The sequence below is a fragment of the Nannospalax galili genome, unplaced genomic scaffold (genome assembly GCF_000622305.1).
Source record: "Nannospalax galili isolate Female #2095 unplaced genomic scaffold, S.galili_v1.0 scaffold786, whole genome shotgun sequence".
Lineage (NCBI taxonomy): Eukaryota > Metazoa > Chordata > Mammalia > Rodentia > Spalacidae > Nannospalax > Nannospalax galili.
In genome coordinates this window covers 1985250-2000229 of record NW_008355774.1, presented here as the reverse complement: position 1 = coordinate 2000229, position 14980 = coordinate 1985250, and the positions used below count along the sequence as shown (strand labels likewise).

At 45.3% G+C, this 14980-nt stretch overlaps 1 protein-coding gene across 4 annotated transcripts in view; it reads right to left on the bottom strand.

Moving 5' to 3' along the window:
- Positions 1–1299: 1299 nt before the first annotated feature.
- Positions 1300–14980, bottom strand: part of Ip6k2 (inositol hexakisphosphate kinase 2) — a 29132-nt gene continuing 15451 nt past the window's right edge. For 2 of the 4 annotated variants that reach the window (XM_008853228.1, XM_029556171.1), the window contains exons 2-6: positions 11462–11790; positions 9343–9565; positions 8012–8187; positions 2990–3165; positions 1300–2070 (exon numbers count right to left, since the gene is read on the bottom strand). In XM_008853228.1, the coding sequence (XP_008851450.1) occupies positions 1570–2070; positions 2990–3165; positions 8012–8187; positions 9343–9565; positions 11462–11663 (1278 nt within the window). In that variant the 5' untranslated portion in view covers positions 11664–11790 and the 3' untranslated portion in view covers positions 1300–1569. Of the gene's footprint in view, positions 2071–2989; positions 3166–8011; positions 8188–9342; positions 9566–9842; positions 10662–11461; positions 11791–12276; positions 12305–14980 lie in introns of those variants that run through there. The other 2 variants (XM_008853229.1, XM_008853230.3) reach the window with 2 other exon arrangements.

The following is a 14980-nucleotide window of genomic DNA, read 5'->3' as shown; positions in this document are numbered from 1 at the left end:
GAGACAGGGTCTCCCTGGAGCCCCAGCTGGCCTGGACTGGAACTGGCTATGTTGACTTGGTTGGCCTTGATCTCACAGAGGATCCGCCTACGTCTGCTGCTCTGAACTATGTAGATCAGGCTGGCCTTGAACTCACAAGAGATTCACCTGCCTCTGCCTCCGAGTGCTGGGATTAAAGGTGTATGCCACCACGCCAGGCTGTACACTTTTAAGGCTCGTCTTAAACATGTGATCCTTCTGCCTCACCTCAAAAATGATGCTGGCATTACTGGCAACCTGGGCAGATTATATTTCTGATGCCACTTATGAAAAAAAGGCAGAGGGTTAAAAAAGGGTAAGGATTGGATGCATGGGGTTTTAAGAACATGCTTTGAATCCTGCATGGTGATGCACACTGTAATCCCAGCACTTGGGGCAGAGGGAAGAGGCAGGTGGATATCTGATCAAAGCCAGCCTGGTCTACAAAGCAAGTTCCAGGCTAGTTGAGGCTATAAAAGGAAAATGAAAAAGTATGCTTGGCCCCTCAACTTTACACAGACCTCCACCTTTGAAATCCTTAGAGTCCCTAGGCGCCCCACTGAAGAGGCCCCAAGGGTCCTGGAGAAGAGTCTTGGGATGTCTAGTCACATACTCTCAACTGAAAGCCTGAAACTAAGTGGGGCTTGGAGAGGTGCCTGACGGTTCAGGTGAAGACTGGGTTGCAAGAACTTGACATTCAGACCCCAGAAGCTCTCCAGATAGAGCAATTATGGGCTGTACTGGATGGTTTTGTGAAGAATGAGACTGGTATGATTACAGGGCAGTTCAGGAGTGATGGCAGGTGTACCCAAGATCACCCTATCCAGAACTCCTGTGTCCTCTCTTGGAGCCCACGGCTACCATTAACCAGAGACTAGTGGCTACCTGAGACCCCAGTATAGGGTTCAGGCTATCTGGCATTAAACATTACTATGTTCAGGCAATTATCTGCTGCCAGTAACTTAGGAGGAAATCAAAAGCTGGACCCAAGGATTGGGGCATCTGATGCCCAGGTTCCCCTTAAGCTGTATGGAGCCATGGGAAAACCTGTGTCAAATGTACTTTTGTGTAAAGGTGGCGGAGACCCACCCAGCACAAATCACAGAGTGACCTGGCTAAGTGTATTAGGAATATCCTTTTTTGAATGACTGCAAGGTGCTAGATGGTTGGGACACTGAGGACAAAGAAACTGGTGGCTGGAGGCAGGGCCTGGGATGGTAAGGCTTCTGCAGGTTAGGAGGGGGCCTGCATGCACCTAGAAAGAATGACAACAACATTGTATACAATAAACAAAAAGATCTGTATTAGAACATTTACACTCAGGGAAGAAAGAGGTATCGGCATCATCAAATGTTGGAATGTTGAAATAGTTAAAATAAATAGATTCTGAGCATGGCTGGGGTTGGCTCAGACTGAGGGTCACAGAGGCCACTGTCTTATCAGCTCCAGGCTGCAGGGCCACCACCTGGCCATACTGGCCTCCTCCCCAACACAGCACAGCTGTTGGGGGGCGGGCAGAGAGTCTCTCAGATACTGGAGTAGCCAACAAGCTCACTCTCCACTCTCCTCACTTATCTCTGTGACAATGTCTATCAGGCTCTGGAGCCCAAAGATATAGCCAGCATCTTGGCCCTCATGCACCACACTGTCCTCTCCATATAGCCTGCAGGTGGTGTGTGCAAAGTCGATCATGCGCACGTCCACTGAGCTGGTGCCAAGGGGCTTGTAGGCATAAGCACCAGCAGACTCATCAGCAGATTCTTCAGAAAGGTCCTCCAAGTCCTCAGCGTCTGAGTCCAGGGCCACGTCTGGCCATTCTTTGCCATCATAAATGACCAACAGGGAACTTGAATAGAAGCGGTAGGATTCCTGTCGCTCCAACACTGCCTTGAGCTCAGTTAGCTTCTTGAGTACAGGGCCCAGAAGTTCCCGGCGTAGGCACCGCCCATTGTGGAAGAACTGGAAAAGTGCCTCCTTGAAGCCCTGCACTGAAAGCTTCCGCCCATGGTATTTGTTCATGAACATGAGCTGCCCAGTGCCTGCCTGGTACACCTGTGAGAGAGACTGGCAAGTCAGGGTCTGAGGGTCACATCAGGACCTTGACTTTGGGTGAATGGGGGTGATATGGCTGTCTGGATGAGATTCTTTAACTTGTATATCAGTCACATAAGAGCAGTCTTCTTTGATCAGTACCTACCCAGAATGCTCTTATCACCTAGGTTCTGTCACTATACTCCAGCCCCCTATTCTGCACCTGGGTCAGTGGAGATGGCCTAACTTTGTGTCCTCTCCTGTCCATAAACCATACGGATTCAGCTAGCCAGGCCAGCCTCAGAGAGAGTATCTAGGCATTCATGCTTTGTTATTTAACCAGAAAGCAACAGATCAAGGGATTATTACTTTTTTATAGCGCTAGAGCTCAAAACCAGGGCCTCATGTATACAAAGTAAGCACTCTACACTCTCCAGCCCACTCAGATCTGATAGGTCTGTTGCTTTTGGCACTAAGGATCAAGCCCAAGGCCTAAAGCATGCTAGATGAGCCACTCTACCAACTGAGCTACATTCCCACCCAAAAAAGCTTTAAAAAAAAAAAAAAAAAAGAGCAGAGCAAATGCAGATTTTAAAGGGAAAGTGAGGAAAACTGAGTGAGAGAGGGGTTTTTTGTCTTTCTGAGACAAGGTCTCCCTGTAGCCCCAGTTGTTCTGGAACTATGTAGACCAGGCTGGCCTTGAACTCACAGAGTTCCACCTGCCTCTGCCTTCCAAGTACTGGGATTAAAGGCGTGCACCACCATGCCCAGCCTTGATTTTTTTTTTTTTTTTAAACTGAGTGGGAGAGTTTTTAAGGTTCCAAAGGAATATCCGAAATCTAGTTTCTAGAGCATTTCAGAGCACCCTGCCACAGTGGCAAAATAATAGCCACTGGATACCATCACAAGTCCATATCTGGCGCACTAACCCACTTCTCACCTGCATGCCACACACACGCACACCAATGACTGCAGACGTGCTCTGCTGACATTTTCGGATCTGGTTAGCTGCTTTCTCCTCTGAAGCATCATCACCATGCTGGCGTGTGCCCATTTTGAGGTCCAGGACACAAGGCACCTCGTAGCGGGAAGTCAGGTTCTCCAGTAAGATAAATTCTGAGTAGTTAATTAAGGACAGCACCCCAAAGAGAAAGCACCTGCACACAATGACCTAAAGAAGTCTAGGCCTACAGGAGACTTCATTAATTATGCTATCTTCCATGTAGAGAGCCCAGGGCTGACGAGAAAACTAAGAACAACTCTTACTTGACCTGTCAGGAAACTGGTCTAAGTACAACCAGTGTCTAGACTCAACACAGGCCTGGGAGACATGTACCATTTTCCTGAATTCACATAGATGTAGGATCAGAGTCCAACAGCACACTGTCCTCAAATACAAACATAATAGCAAAAAACGGTTAATAAATCCTGTAGCCTGAAATATGAACTATGAATGTCAGTATGAACTTATGTAAATATTTTCCCCTTTAAAATGTCTATTTCAGGGCTGGAGTTGGCTCAGCACTTAAGAGCATTGGCTGCTTTTGCAGAGGACTGGGGTTTGATTCCCAGCACTCACATGGCAGCTAACAACCACCCCAACTCCAGTTCCAAGGGATCTGCTCCCCTCTTCTGACCTCTGTGGGCACTGCACAACATGAGTGTACTTACATGCAGGTAATGCACTCATGCACATAAAATAAAAATAATGTGTTTTTTAAAAAATGTCTATTTCAGGCTTTAATCACAGCACTTGGGAAGCAGAAGCAGAGGCAAGTTTACATAGAGTGTTTCAGGACAGCTGGTGCTACATAGTGAGACCCTGTCTCAAACAAACAAATAAATATGTCTGTTTCCCAGCCAGGTCTAGAAACAATGGTCAGGATTAATGAGTATGCATAGTACGTTTGAGACAGGGTCTCACTATGTAGCTCCTGGCTGGCCTGGAACTTACTACACGGATCAGACTAATCTTGAACTTGCAGTGATCCTCTTATCCTTGCCTCCTGAGTGCTGAGGTCACTAGTGTCCCCTACCATGCCCAGCTATGAGTACCCCTAGTGCACAGACTGCTGTCTCACCATTCCCTATTATCAGCAACCAGTGTTCCCCCAGAACAGGAATTAGTAAACTATAGCCCACTATGTCTACTCTTGTATAGCTAGAAATGGCTTTGACATTTTTTGCTGTTTTTGTGTGCTGGAGATGGAACAAAGGGCCTTGCACAGGTTAGGCAAGTATTTTTCCACTGAGTTATACCACTGAGTTATATCCCTGATCCCGGACTTTATTATTTTTGTGATAGAGGTCATTGTGTAGCCCCAGCTGGCCTGGCACTTGCTTTGTAGACCAGGCTGACCTCAATCTCACAGAGATCTGCTTGCCTCTGCCTCCAGGGTAATGAGATTAAAAGTATGTACCACCTTGCTTGGCTTGTTTTTATATTTTTAATATTTTATTTTTATTTTATGTGTACGAGCGTATTGCCTGCATGTAGGTAGGTGCACTCATGTTGTGTAATACTCACAGAGGTCAGAAGAGGGTGTTGGATTCCCCTGGAACTAGTTATAGGCAGTTATTAGCCACCATGTGGGTGCTGGGAACTAAACCCAGTCTTCTGCAAGAGCAGCCAGTGCTCTTAACTGCTGAGCCATCTTTCCAGTCCTGGTTTTTACTTTTTTATTATTATTATTTTTTTGGTCTTTTTGAGACAGGGTCTCCCTGTAGCCCCAGCTGTCCTGGAACTCACTATGTAGACCAGGCTGGCCTTGAACTCACAGAGATCCGCCTGCCTCTGCCTCCCGAGTGCTGGGATTAAAGGCATGCACCACCACGCCCAGCGGTTTTTATATTTTTAAAAGCTCAAAATATGGCTGGGCATGGTGGCACATGATACCCTGTCTCAAAAAAGACAAAAAAAAAAAAATCTTTTTGAGACAGGGTCTCCCTGTAGCCCTAGCTGGACTTGACCTCACAGAGATCCCCCTGCCTCTGCCTCCCAAGTGCTGGGATTAAAGGTGTGTGCTACCATGCCTGGGTCTAGTAAAGAATTATTGTCCATTTTTAAGGATTAGATGGTATTAATATTTAAAAATTTCTTAAAATTTTTTGTGTGTGTACTCCCAAGGCTCAGGGAAGAGGTGGAAGAAAGATTCTAAGAGCCAGAGGTGGTGGATGACCACAAGGAAACAGTATTCCAAACTGCTGGTCAGTTACTTACATGAACTCACTGCAATGGTGACAGCATACACAAGTGCTATGCAAACTCAAACCAGGCAAAATCCCAGCACAGACATGAGGAAGTGGGTAAGAAATCCCAACCCAACCTATGAAACTTTTGGCAATTGATGGCTGCTGGGAAGGGGATAGACAGTGTATTACTCTTGGTGGGGCAAGTGGATGGACCTACGCTGAAGAGCATTTGAGGACACAAATCAGACTCTATAGTCCATCTTTTATATATAAGAGAGTACATTAAATTGGGCAGCTGGCAGATGAGGGAGGTGCAGAGAGAGGAAAGGATCTAAATGCCATCAAACTACATTGTATGAAAATCACAAAAATTCAATTAAAAAATTTAAAAACATTATTTTGTGGATGTATATACATGTTCATGTATGTGTATACATATGTGGAGGTCAGAGACTGACACTGGGTGTCTTCTTTAATTACTTTCCACCTTATTTTCTGAGACAGGGTCTTGCACTGAACCTAGTGCTCACCCATTTGCCTAGACTGGTGTCTCTGTCTTCCAATATTGAGATTGTAGGTGTGCCCAGCCTTCACAAGAATGCTGGGAATCAAACTCAGGGCCTCTTTCTAAAATAGTCTTATCTTTTAGGATACAAGTTACAGATAAAACTATGTATCTCAGGGCCTGGAAAGATGGCTCAGCGGTTAAGAGCACTGACTGCTCTTGCAGAGGACCCAGGTTCAATTCCCAGCACCCACATGGCGGCTACGAACCTTAACTCCAATTCCAGGGGAATCCGAAGCTCTCTTCTGACCTCTGTGGCATTGCATGACACAGGTGCACCCACATATATGCAGGCAATACACTCATACACATTAAATAAACATAAATAAAATATTAAAAAAAAACTATCTCAGTTTTGCTTCAGAGTCTAGTTGAAAAAAAATTAACCAAGTATTGATGAGCATAGCTCAGTGGTAAGAGTGCTTGTTTAACCTGTACAAGGCCCTGGGTTGGAGTCTCAGTACCAAAAAGGAAAAAGAAAAAAGTCAACTGTGGAGTGCTGGGTATTTGGAGATAGTCATGACAATGAGGCTGACTCAAGTAGGTTACCTTTCAATTCTGGGTGGCAAGTACTCAGGGATCCTATTTTTAACTTTTTTTTCCCTAGTAAAAGTTAAAAATAAATACAGCAACACTAATTCTTGGGAATTTCAACCCATAAGATTAAAAGAACAAACAAAAAGAATCCCTGGGGGCCAGTGAGATGGTTCAGTGATAAAGGTGCTTGTAGCCAAGCCCAACAACTTTAGTTCAGTCCCTGGACCCCAGTATGGTGGAAGGCGAGAACTGACTTTGGCTAGTTGTTCTCTGTGTGTGCCACCAAATAAATAGATGTAGCAAAAAAGAGATCCTGGGTTGGATTCTCAGAACTGCAAAAAACAAACAAAATCTGAGACCACAGAATAATAGTTCAATGAGTAAGTAAAAAGTGAAAAAGAGAAGGACCAGTACCTTCCTCAAGTATAGCTTATATGCCAGAATGGTGAACCAGGAATGGAATGTTGGTACCCCATCTTACCTCTCAAATCCTTGCAGGTATAAACTATGATACTTTCTGCAGAGTCTAAAAATAGGGACCAGCCTCTTGGCCACCTAGGCTAAAGCCCACCTAACACAAGACAGCCTTTTCACAAGGTAGCCTCATTACCTGAGATTCCTTTATTCCCCACTATCTAGACTCCTACAATAGACTTTATTCCTAAAGGAGGTTGCATTTACTCACACAGAATTACCCTGGCAGAATCCTAATAGAGGAAATTAACCATTATTAAAACTCATACTCCTAATTGGCTAGGCAGCTAGGGTAAAAAGACCCCAAAGAAATGTTGCCAGTTTCTTGGCTAAAAGTCAAAATGTCAGCCTGGCATGGTGGTGCACGCCTTTAATCCCAGCACTCAGGAGGCAGAGGCAGGTGGATCTCTGTGAGTTCAAGGCCAGCCTGGTCTACATAGTGAGTTCCAGGACAGCTAGGGCTACAGGGAGGCCCTGTCTCAAAAAGACCCCCCCCTCCAAAAAAAAAAAGTCACAATGTCCCTGGGCCTGTTAGCAACATACATACTCTGTTCCAAGGCCAAAAACTGTCAAAAGTATTTGGGAGCTTGTATCTAATTCTTAAAAGATTTTAGGGTTACCTCTTCAGAGGGGGGAATGTTGGAGGGGAGGGAGTGGGCATGGATTTGATCAAAATACCTTATATGCATGTATGAAATTCTCAATAAAGTTTTTGTAAAAATTAAAAATAAAACAACAAAAAAACCATACTCCTAACAGAGGAAACTAACCATGACTTAACACACATATACACACATACACACAAAAACCAACAACAGAAACCCCACCAGGGTGAGTGAGATAGCTCAATGAGTAAGGGCTCCTACCCACCAAGCCTGATGACCCAAGTTCGAATTTAATCCCTGGGACCCACATTGTGGTTCCTGTAAGATGTCCTCTGACCTCCACAGATACGCTGTGGATGTGTGCACCTACCTACAGACACACACACACACACACACACACACACACACACACACACACACACACACACACAGAAAACAAACCTCAGTCAGACATGTCAGCACACACCTGTAATCCCACTCAGCTAAGAGTGCTCTAGTTAGGCAACCAACCAACCAACTTCTCTCTTCTAGCCCTTCCTTGCTTCTCCTCCTGTCCCCCAAAGTAGAGATGTCCTATGACAAAGGATACTGTATTGGTTTCGATGCTTTGCGTTCTCCTTCATTCTTTGTAACTGTTGTTGATGACATTTCATGCTCCAAGGGTTATAGTGTTTAAGCTGGGAACTTATATTCCCTTTTTTTTCTACACTGTAGTATAAAACTTCAGATTTCTTTAGCCACTCAAATTCTTCTTCTAACTTGTGGCTATAAAGAAATAAAGATTCAACAAATCACAATGCATTATCAAAATTAAGTATTGTGGGGCGTGGTGGCGCACGCCTTTAATCCTAGCACTCGGGAGGCAGAGGCAGGTGGATCTTTGTGGGTTTAAGGCCAGCCTGGTCTACACAGTGAGTTCCAGGACAGCTGGGGTAACAAGGAGACCCTATCTCAAAAAGACAAAAAAAAAACCCCAAAAAACCCTAAGTATCAAAGTCATGAAGCAGCTTTCTAGAGTGATGAAAATTTGATTACTTTTTTTTTGTTTGTTTTTTGGTCTTTTTGAGACAGGGTCTCCCTGTAGCCCCAGCTGTCCTGGAACTCACTAGTAGACCAGGCTGGCCTCAGACTCACAGATCCACCTGCCTCTGCCTCCCTGAGTGCTGGGATTAAAGGTGTGCGCCACCACGCCTGGCTTTGATTACTTTTTTAAAACCACCATGTGGTTGCTGGGCATCAAACCCGGGTCCTCTGCAAGAGCAGTCAGTGCTCTTAATCGCTGAACCATCTCTCCAGCCCCTGATTAAAAAATTTTTAAAGGAAGTTGCTTACTACTGTTTTCTATAACAAGGTACAAAATTAGCCTTTGCTCCTCATCTTAGGAGAGGTGGCAGCTTTCATCCCTCAGACAACACACCCCTGGCCTCTGGTACGTAAGTTCCTCTAGCTCCAAATGCCATAGACTAAGGAAATGTGAGTTGAAATTCCACAGGAATAAGTTAATCTACTTAGTCATACTTTGTATTTTACACCTTTACAAGTTCTGTCAACATGTGGGCTTTGTAAAGCCCTGCCCACATGGGTCCTTAACTTGTGTTGGTACTCAATTGGTCTTTTTGTCCCCAACCATTAGTAAGCAACCTGAGGTAAAGGAATTGGCTGTAGTCTGTCTGTGGCTCGGCACAAAGCAATTGTGGACGGAATGAGTAAATCTTTTATAGCCACCACTTCAGCTGTTTACTCAAAATGGCATGACCTAACCCAGAGCCAATTAGACACTAGGCAGGCCCTGAGGAACTGACTACTGAGCGACCTATAGGTTCATCAGAAGTTCCTGGCTCCAAGGAACTGGGCTATAACCAAGAGGCCTCCGCCCACACTTCCTGTCCCAGAGAGCACAACGTTGTCAGTTTTACCCACCTCTTCATCTTCTCCTCTTTCCGGTGCTGGCGCACCCACTCCTTGGGACTCTTTTCTGTTTCTAGAACATGATGTTTTTTGTTTGTCCATCTTAGCAGCTTACTTTTTGGTTCACAGTCTGAATTGTCTACAATGTCCACAGTTCCATGGTCTCCTTTTAATGGATATGCTATTAAACACAAGTTCCTCTCTTCATCTTCTTCAAAGCACACTGATACCACACCTGGAAGGAGGTTGAGGAGCAGAAAGGACTTTTGATTCCACAGAAAGATGCTTTCTAAATAACATGATTGTAACATTTTGTTTTGTTTCTTACCCTGTTCCTTAGTCTCTCTGTTGCCAGAGGCCCCAAACTCATCTGCAAACCTAACAAATATCAAAACAACTAGAAAAAAGTGACACCATACAAGACAAGCAATTAGGGAGCAAACATGACTGAGAGTCTTCCTCTCTAATGCACTCAACAAGGGAAGGCAAGAACCAAAGAACTACAAGACACATTTTTCCATCATTGAAAATGTTTATTAATTTTCATGTAACTCTTCTAATCTTAAGAGACACAAAAACATCGCTCTGCATATCTTGTAGGAATTTTTAATGCCCTAAAACAGAAACTCCGACAGCCTGGAGGCTTGCTTTAAAGCAGAGCCTGAATGCAGGGGAACACAGGTTTGCCTCTGGGTAAGAAGCATTGAAGGAGAGGGAAGACTAGGTAAGCAAAGCAAAATAAAGGAGCAAACAAACCACACATCACACAGACAGCCTAACAAAGGCTTCCAGTAGCACCCCCTACATGGGTGGGTACCCCAAGCCTTTTGTCCTTCTCAGTAATGCTTTTATTGGTTTTTGTAGTTTCGTGTCACAAAAGAACAAAATGAACACCAGGCAGATAGGGTGGGGCCAGGAGCACAGACACATGGTAGCCTTGAAAGCTGCTCTCCCCTTTGAGTCTCTAGGACCTGCCATGTGTAATTAGACAGTCTTTGAGGAGGGGGCTGTCAGGTTCGAGCATTTCAGCTGGTGTCGACGAGTGCCTTACAATGGACTGGCTGAACACCTTTCCTCCCAGGCCTCTCTGCCCCACGATCACTGAATCTGCTCAGTCCTTGCTGCCCGCCCGCTTGCTTGCTGCTGGGGAATGCGTGCTCAAAGAGAGAGAAAGAGAGAGACGACACTTCTGAGGTGGTCCCCCAGCTCTGGGCGCAGAGTAGCCAGGTAGGGGATTCAGGGGACCACACTTCCCTGTGGGCATAAGGAAAAGGACCAATGGAAAAAAGGGGGCAGGGGTGGCCAGCTAACAAGGGAACTTTGGCTTTGTCCTGGAAAAAACAGAAAAGGACCAAGTGAGGGCCCCAATTTCCCCACTCCCACCACATGCATTTCCAAGTACAGAGAGGCAACCCAGCACATTCTGTCTTTAAAGAACAATGTTTCAATAGTCCCAGAAGAACCTAGGCTAGTCTTTTTTATAAACAGTAATGCACATTTAAAATTAATTTCTTAATGGGTTCTCTTTTGATTTACAAAAGGTTCCCTCCCTCCCCAGGAAAGACCACACCATGCTGTTGAATGATGTTCCCCCAAAATGCATTATTATAAAAAGAGAAAAGGGCTGAATCAAAGGGTTGCCTTCACATGGCAATTCTGCGGACATTCCCTAACAGAGGGCTTCAGCTAATCGGCACAATCCTCCCACTCCTGTATTCTAGCTGACTCAACCCTGCTCCCAGCCTACCTAATCACCAGGGCTTCTGGGTTCCTGGAGGACAAAAAGCAGGCAGCAAGAATTCTGGGTAAAATCCTCCTAAAGTCTTCCCCCACTGTCCACCCATGGGGACTATGGATTACCTTGATCAAGAGATACCTGAACATAAAACACAACTATACTTCCACCAAAAATAAGCTCAAAGCAAATCCACAAAACAAAACTGAGCAATCTTACCAGGGCTTGAAAGCAGGGTGAGATACTGGGCAGAGGGCCAAGGGGATGGGGAGAAAGGGAAACACAAGAGTGAGTGGGAGGAGGTGAGGGCTCCCAGGACAGCTGCCAGGGCCTTCCACAGCCACAATCCCATACATCTCACCAGCCTGGCGACCCCTCCAGCAGCTGGAGGCTCACCTTTGTACTGGGGAGTAAATTTTCGCATCTCAGCAGGAAGGGTCTCGTAGAACTGATGCTCCCTTGGGACCAGGGGCTTGCACAGGGTTGTCTCGTTGAATCGGAGAACGCATGAGTGCCCCCCAACCTGGTGGACAAAGGGCTCCAGTAGGATGCCCTTGGTGCGGGGCTCCACGTCCATGGTCCTGAAGGCTGGGCTCATCCTCCGGATGCAGGCAACAGGGAGAAAAGGGAGGCAGCGGGGTCTAGCGGCCAGCTCGTCCTCCGTTTGTCTGTCCTTACAACCGTCTGTTGATCTCAGCTCCTAGGTTAGTGCTGGTCAGGACACTCTGGCAGAAGCAAACACAATGATGACATGAGGTTTGGAAGTAGGCTGGGAACCGCCTTACAGTAGTCACTGGCTCTTCTCCACAGGAAGACAAACAGTACCAGCTCATGTAGGCCTCCGCCCACACTGCCCACCTCAGCCCCACCTCCTTCCAGAAGAAAGACAAACACCAGGAGTGGAAGGGGCAGGGCAGATGGAGACAGGCAAAGACTGTGTTCCAGGGGCCCCTCCACAGCCAGATCTGGCCACCACAACATTACAAAGCTACTACAGCAGGCAAAACAAAGGCATGATGGCGTAAAATCACAATTTCCAACGCAGTATTCAGATAAAATCTTTTCTAATTAATGTTGTCAAGCTTAAGGTATATGGTGGCTAAGTTTCCCTGCTAATTATATTCTTACGAAGTGCATTTAGGTATAGGGAAACCCACACTTATGTATTATCTAGTACATAATACATATATTACATATCTGGATTTACTCACCCAGGTACTCCACACACACTGGCCCCTCCTGAAAGCCAAAGACAAGCCCCATTAACCTTATTAGCCATGGAGCTGGGAACCAGCTTTAATGATTAATGTCTATATCTAAAAACAACTGATTGAAGCTGGCTAAGTCCATTTAAAAAGATACAGTTTTTTTTGTTTTTGTTTTTTTTGTTTTGGTCTTTTTGAGACAGGGTCCCCCTGTAGCCCCAGCTGTCCTGGAATTCACTATGTAGACCAGGCTGGCCTTGAACTCACAGAGCTCCGCCTGCCTCTGCCTCCCAAGTGCTGGGACTATAGGCATGCGCCACCACGCTAGGTCACTATTTTTATCAGTTCTATCCTAATCACCAAAAGCTGAGGCACACCTTTAAACAAAGTTGTGTTCCTGGGGCAATCAGATCTCCCATCAACCACACAGTTAGGTCCTTAGATCTGATTGTACATCCAAAGCCATAAAACTGGATCCCCAAAAGCACACCTTGGTATGCATCCAGTTTGTTTCAAGGCATGGCAAGATAGTTCTGTTTCCCGCCTGCAACTGAGATGTAAGCGTCCCTACTTACAGTACATTTCAGTGTCTGTGCAGGATCTTGCTGGTGGAGGAACTCCTCCAGTTCCATTAAGTTCCCTCTGAAATGGTAGTAATGAGAAATGCCTGCTGGAAATGTGCCCATTGTTCTGTATTTGGGTAAATCACTTACTGTGATGCGCCAGGCTTGTTACAGGAACTTCTTACTTGGTCTAAGAATCCTTTGTACAAAGCAGACACTCCTCTTACAAACCAATATAGGGTGGTTAGGAAACATCCAGAGCTAGCGTCTGGACAGTAAGTCACAGCTCCCAAGTGAGCCCTATATTGCTGGATGTCCCCATACAACTGTCTCTGGGACCTAAGTCTCTGGTACTTCTGCTCTGGTACAGCATCTCTACTAATCACATGGGACATTTAGGTTGTCCCATGAGACTGTTCTCACCCCAAATTAATATTTTCTATATGAGTAGTCTTTTTTGAAGAGTTTACTTGGTGTCACCATTTTTTTCCTTTTGGTGTTTTTGTTGTTTGGTTTGCATCTTCCTTTCAGAGACAACCCAACCGTGACTCAACCATGAGCAATCTATAGATTTCCTATATAGAAATCTATAGGCTTTCCTATATGCAAATAACAGAGACCCAGTGATGTTAGCTTCCCACCTGACATTACCTTCTTTCTCACAACTACTGAGCCCTCAGGAGCACATAAACTGAGAAAATTCCAAAATCACATAGGCAGTAGAACCACAAGGATGCATACATTCTAGATTCCCAGACTCTCCAAAAGATGGAGAGCTCTGTGCTACCACCCAAGCTCTTTCTCTAGCTCCATAAAGACCAGTTCACACTAGCATACTGAAATATCTCAGTAAGCAAAACCAAAGGAAAGCTACCACCTGTCAATAACAAACACTGGTCAGGGATCATAATTATTAAATACTCAAAGTACAACATGCTCCCCAAGGATCAGGGTTTGGAAACAAAGTCTTTGTCAAGAAGTAAAACTGCTTTTGCTCTAAGAACAATGCTAAGGAAAAGGCGGGACCAGGAGTTGGGAGGGGAGGCAGGAGGACTACCCTGAGTTCAAGGCCAGCCTGGGCTAAACAGTGTGTTCCAAACCCCTTTCATACCCTTTTTCAAAAAACCTCCCTACTCAGCAAGATGGCTCAGCAGGTAAAAGTACTTGCTGCACAAGCCTAATTACCAGAACCAGAGTTCAATTCCTAGAAGTCATGTAAAAGGTGGAAAGAACAGATTCCACAAAGCTGTCCTCTGACCGCCACACACATGCCCACATCACACATACATAAATACATACATGCTAACCATTTTTAATAGCCCTCCCAAGGCCTGACGAGACAGCTTAGTCATTAAAGTGTAAGCTGAGTACTTGAGTGTCTGAGTATGATCCCAAGAACCCAGAACCTATGTAAAAAAAAAAAAAAAAAAAAAAAAAACGAGCATAGGGGATCATGATAGTAATCCCAGTGCTGGGGAGGCAGAGACAGGAGGATAGCTGGGGATCACCAGGCAGCCAGTTTAGCCTAATTGGTGAGCTCCAGGTTAATGAGACCCTGCAAAAACAAGGTGGGCAGTTCCTGAGGAATGACACCAAGAATGACCTCTGGCCTCCACATTCTTGTGTACACATGTGCACCTGTAAACACATATATATCCATACATGCACACACAAACAAGAACAATGCCGATAACAATGCATGCTACTTCTTAAATGTATTCAAATAAACAGAACACCATCTTTCCGGGTATCTCTCACCTATGCATGCCTTTGATGAAAAATTTCAAATAGTTTCATGGCATCTCTCTACAATGTGGTCCACGGTGGGGATAGAGACTTAAAGGCCCAGCAAAGCTCTCCATCTCTTAATCCTAGGTCCTTGCAGAGTGTTCATTAGTTGCTAGACATGATGTGGCAATAGCCCCCCCCCAACCCAAACATATAGTGATACTCCCAAGAGAATCATCATCTTGGGTAGAGGTAGGAAAAATAAGGCTCATTCTTATCTGAGCCAAATCTGACGACAGAGAAAGCTCCCAAATGTGAGGAAGAATTAGAAACCGATTAGCCTGTGGTCGAGTGGAGCTAGATTCTTTGCCACTCAATTGCTTGGGGAGAAAATCCAAGTCCTTAGCTCTCTTCCTCCT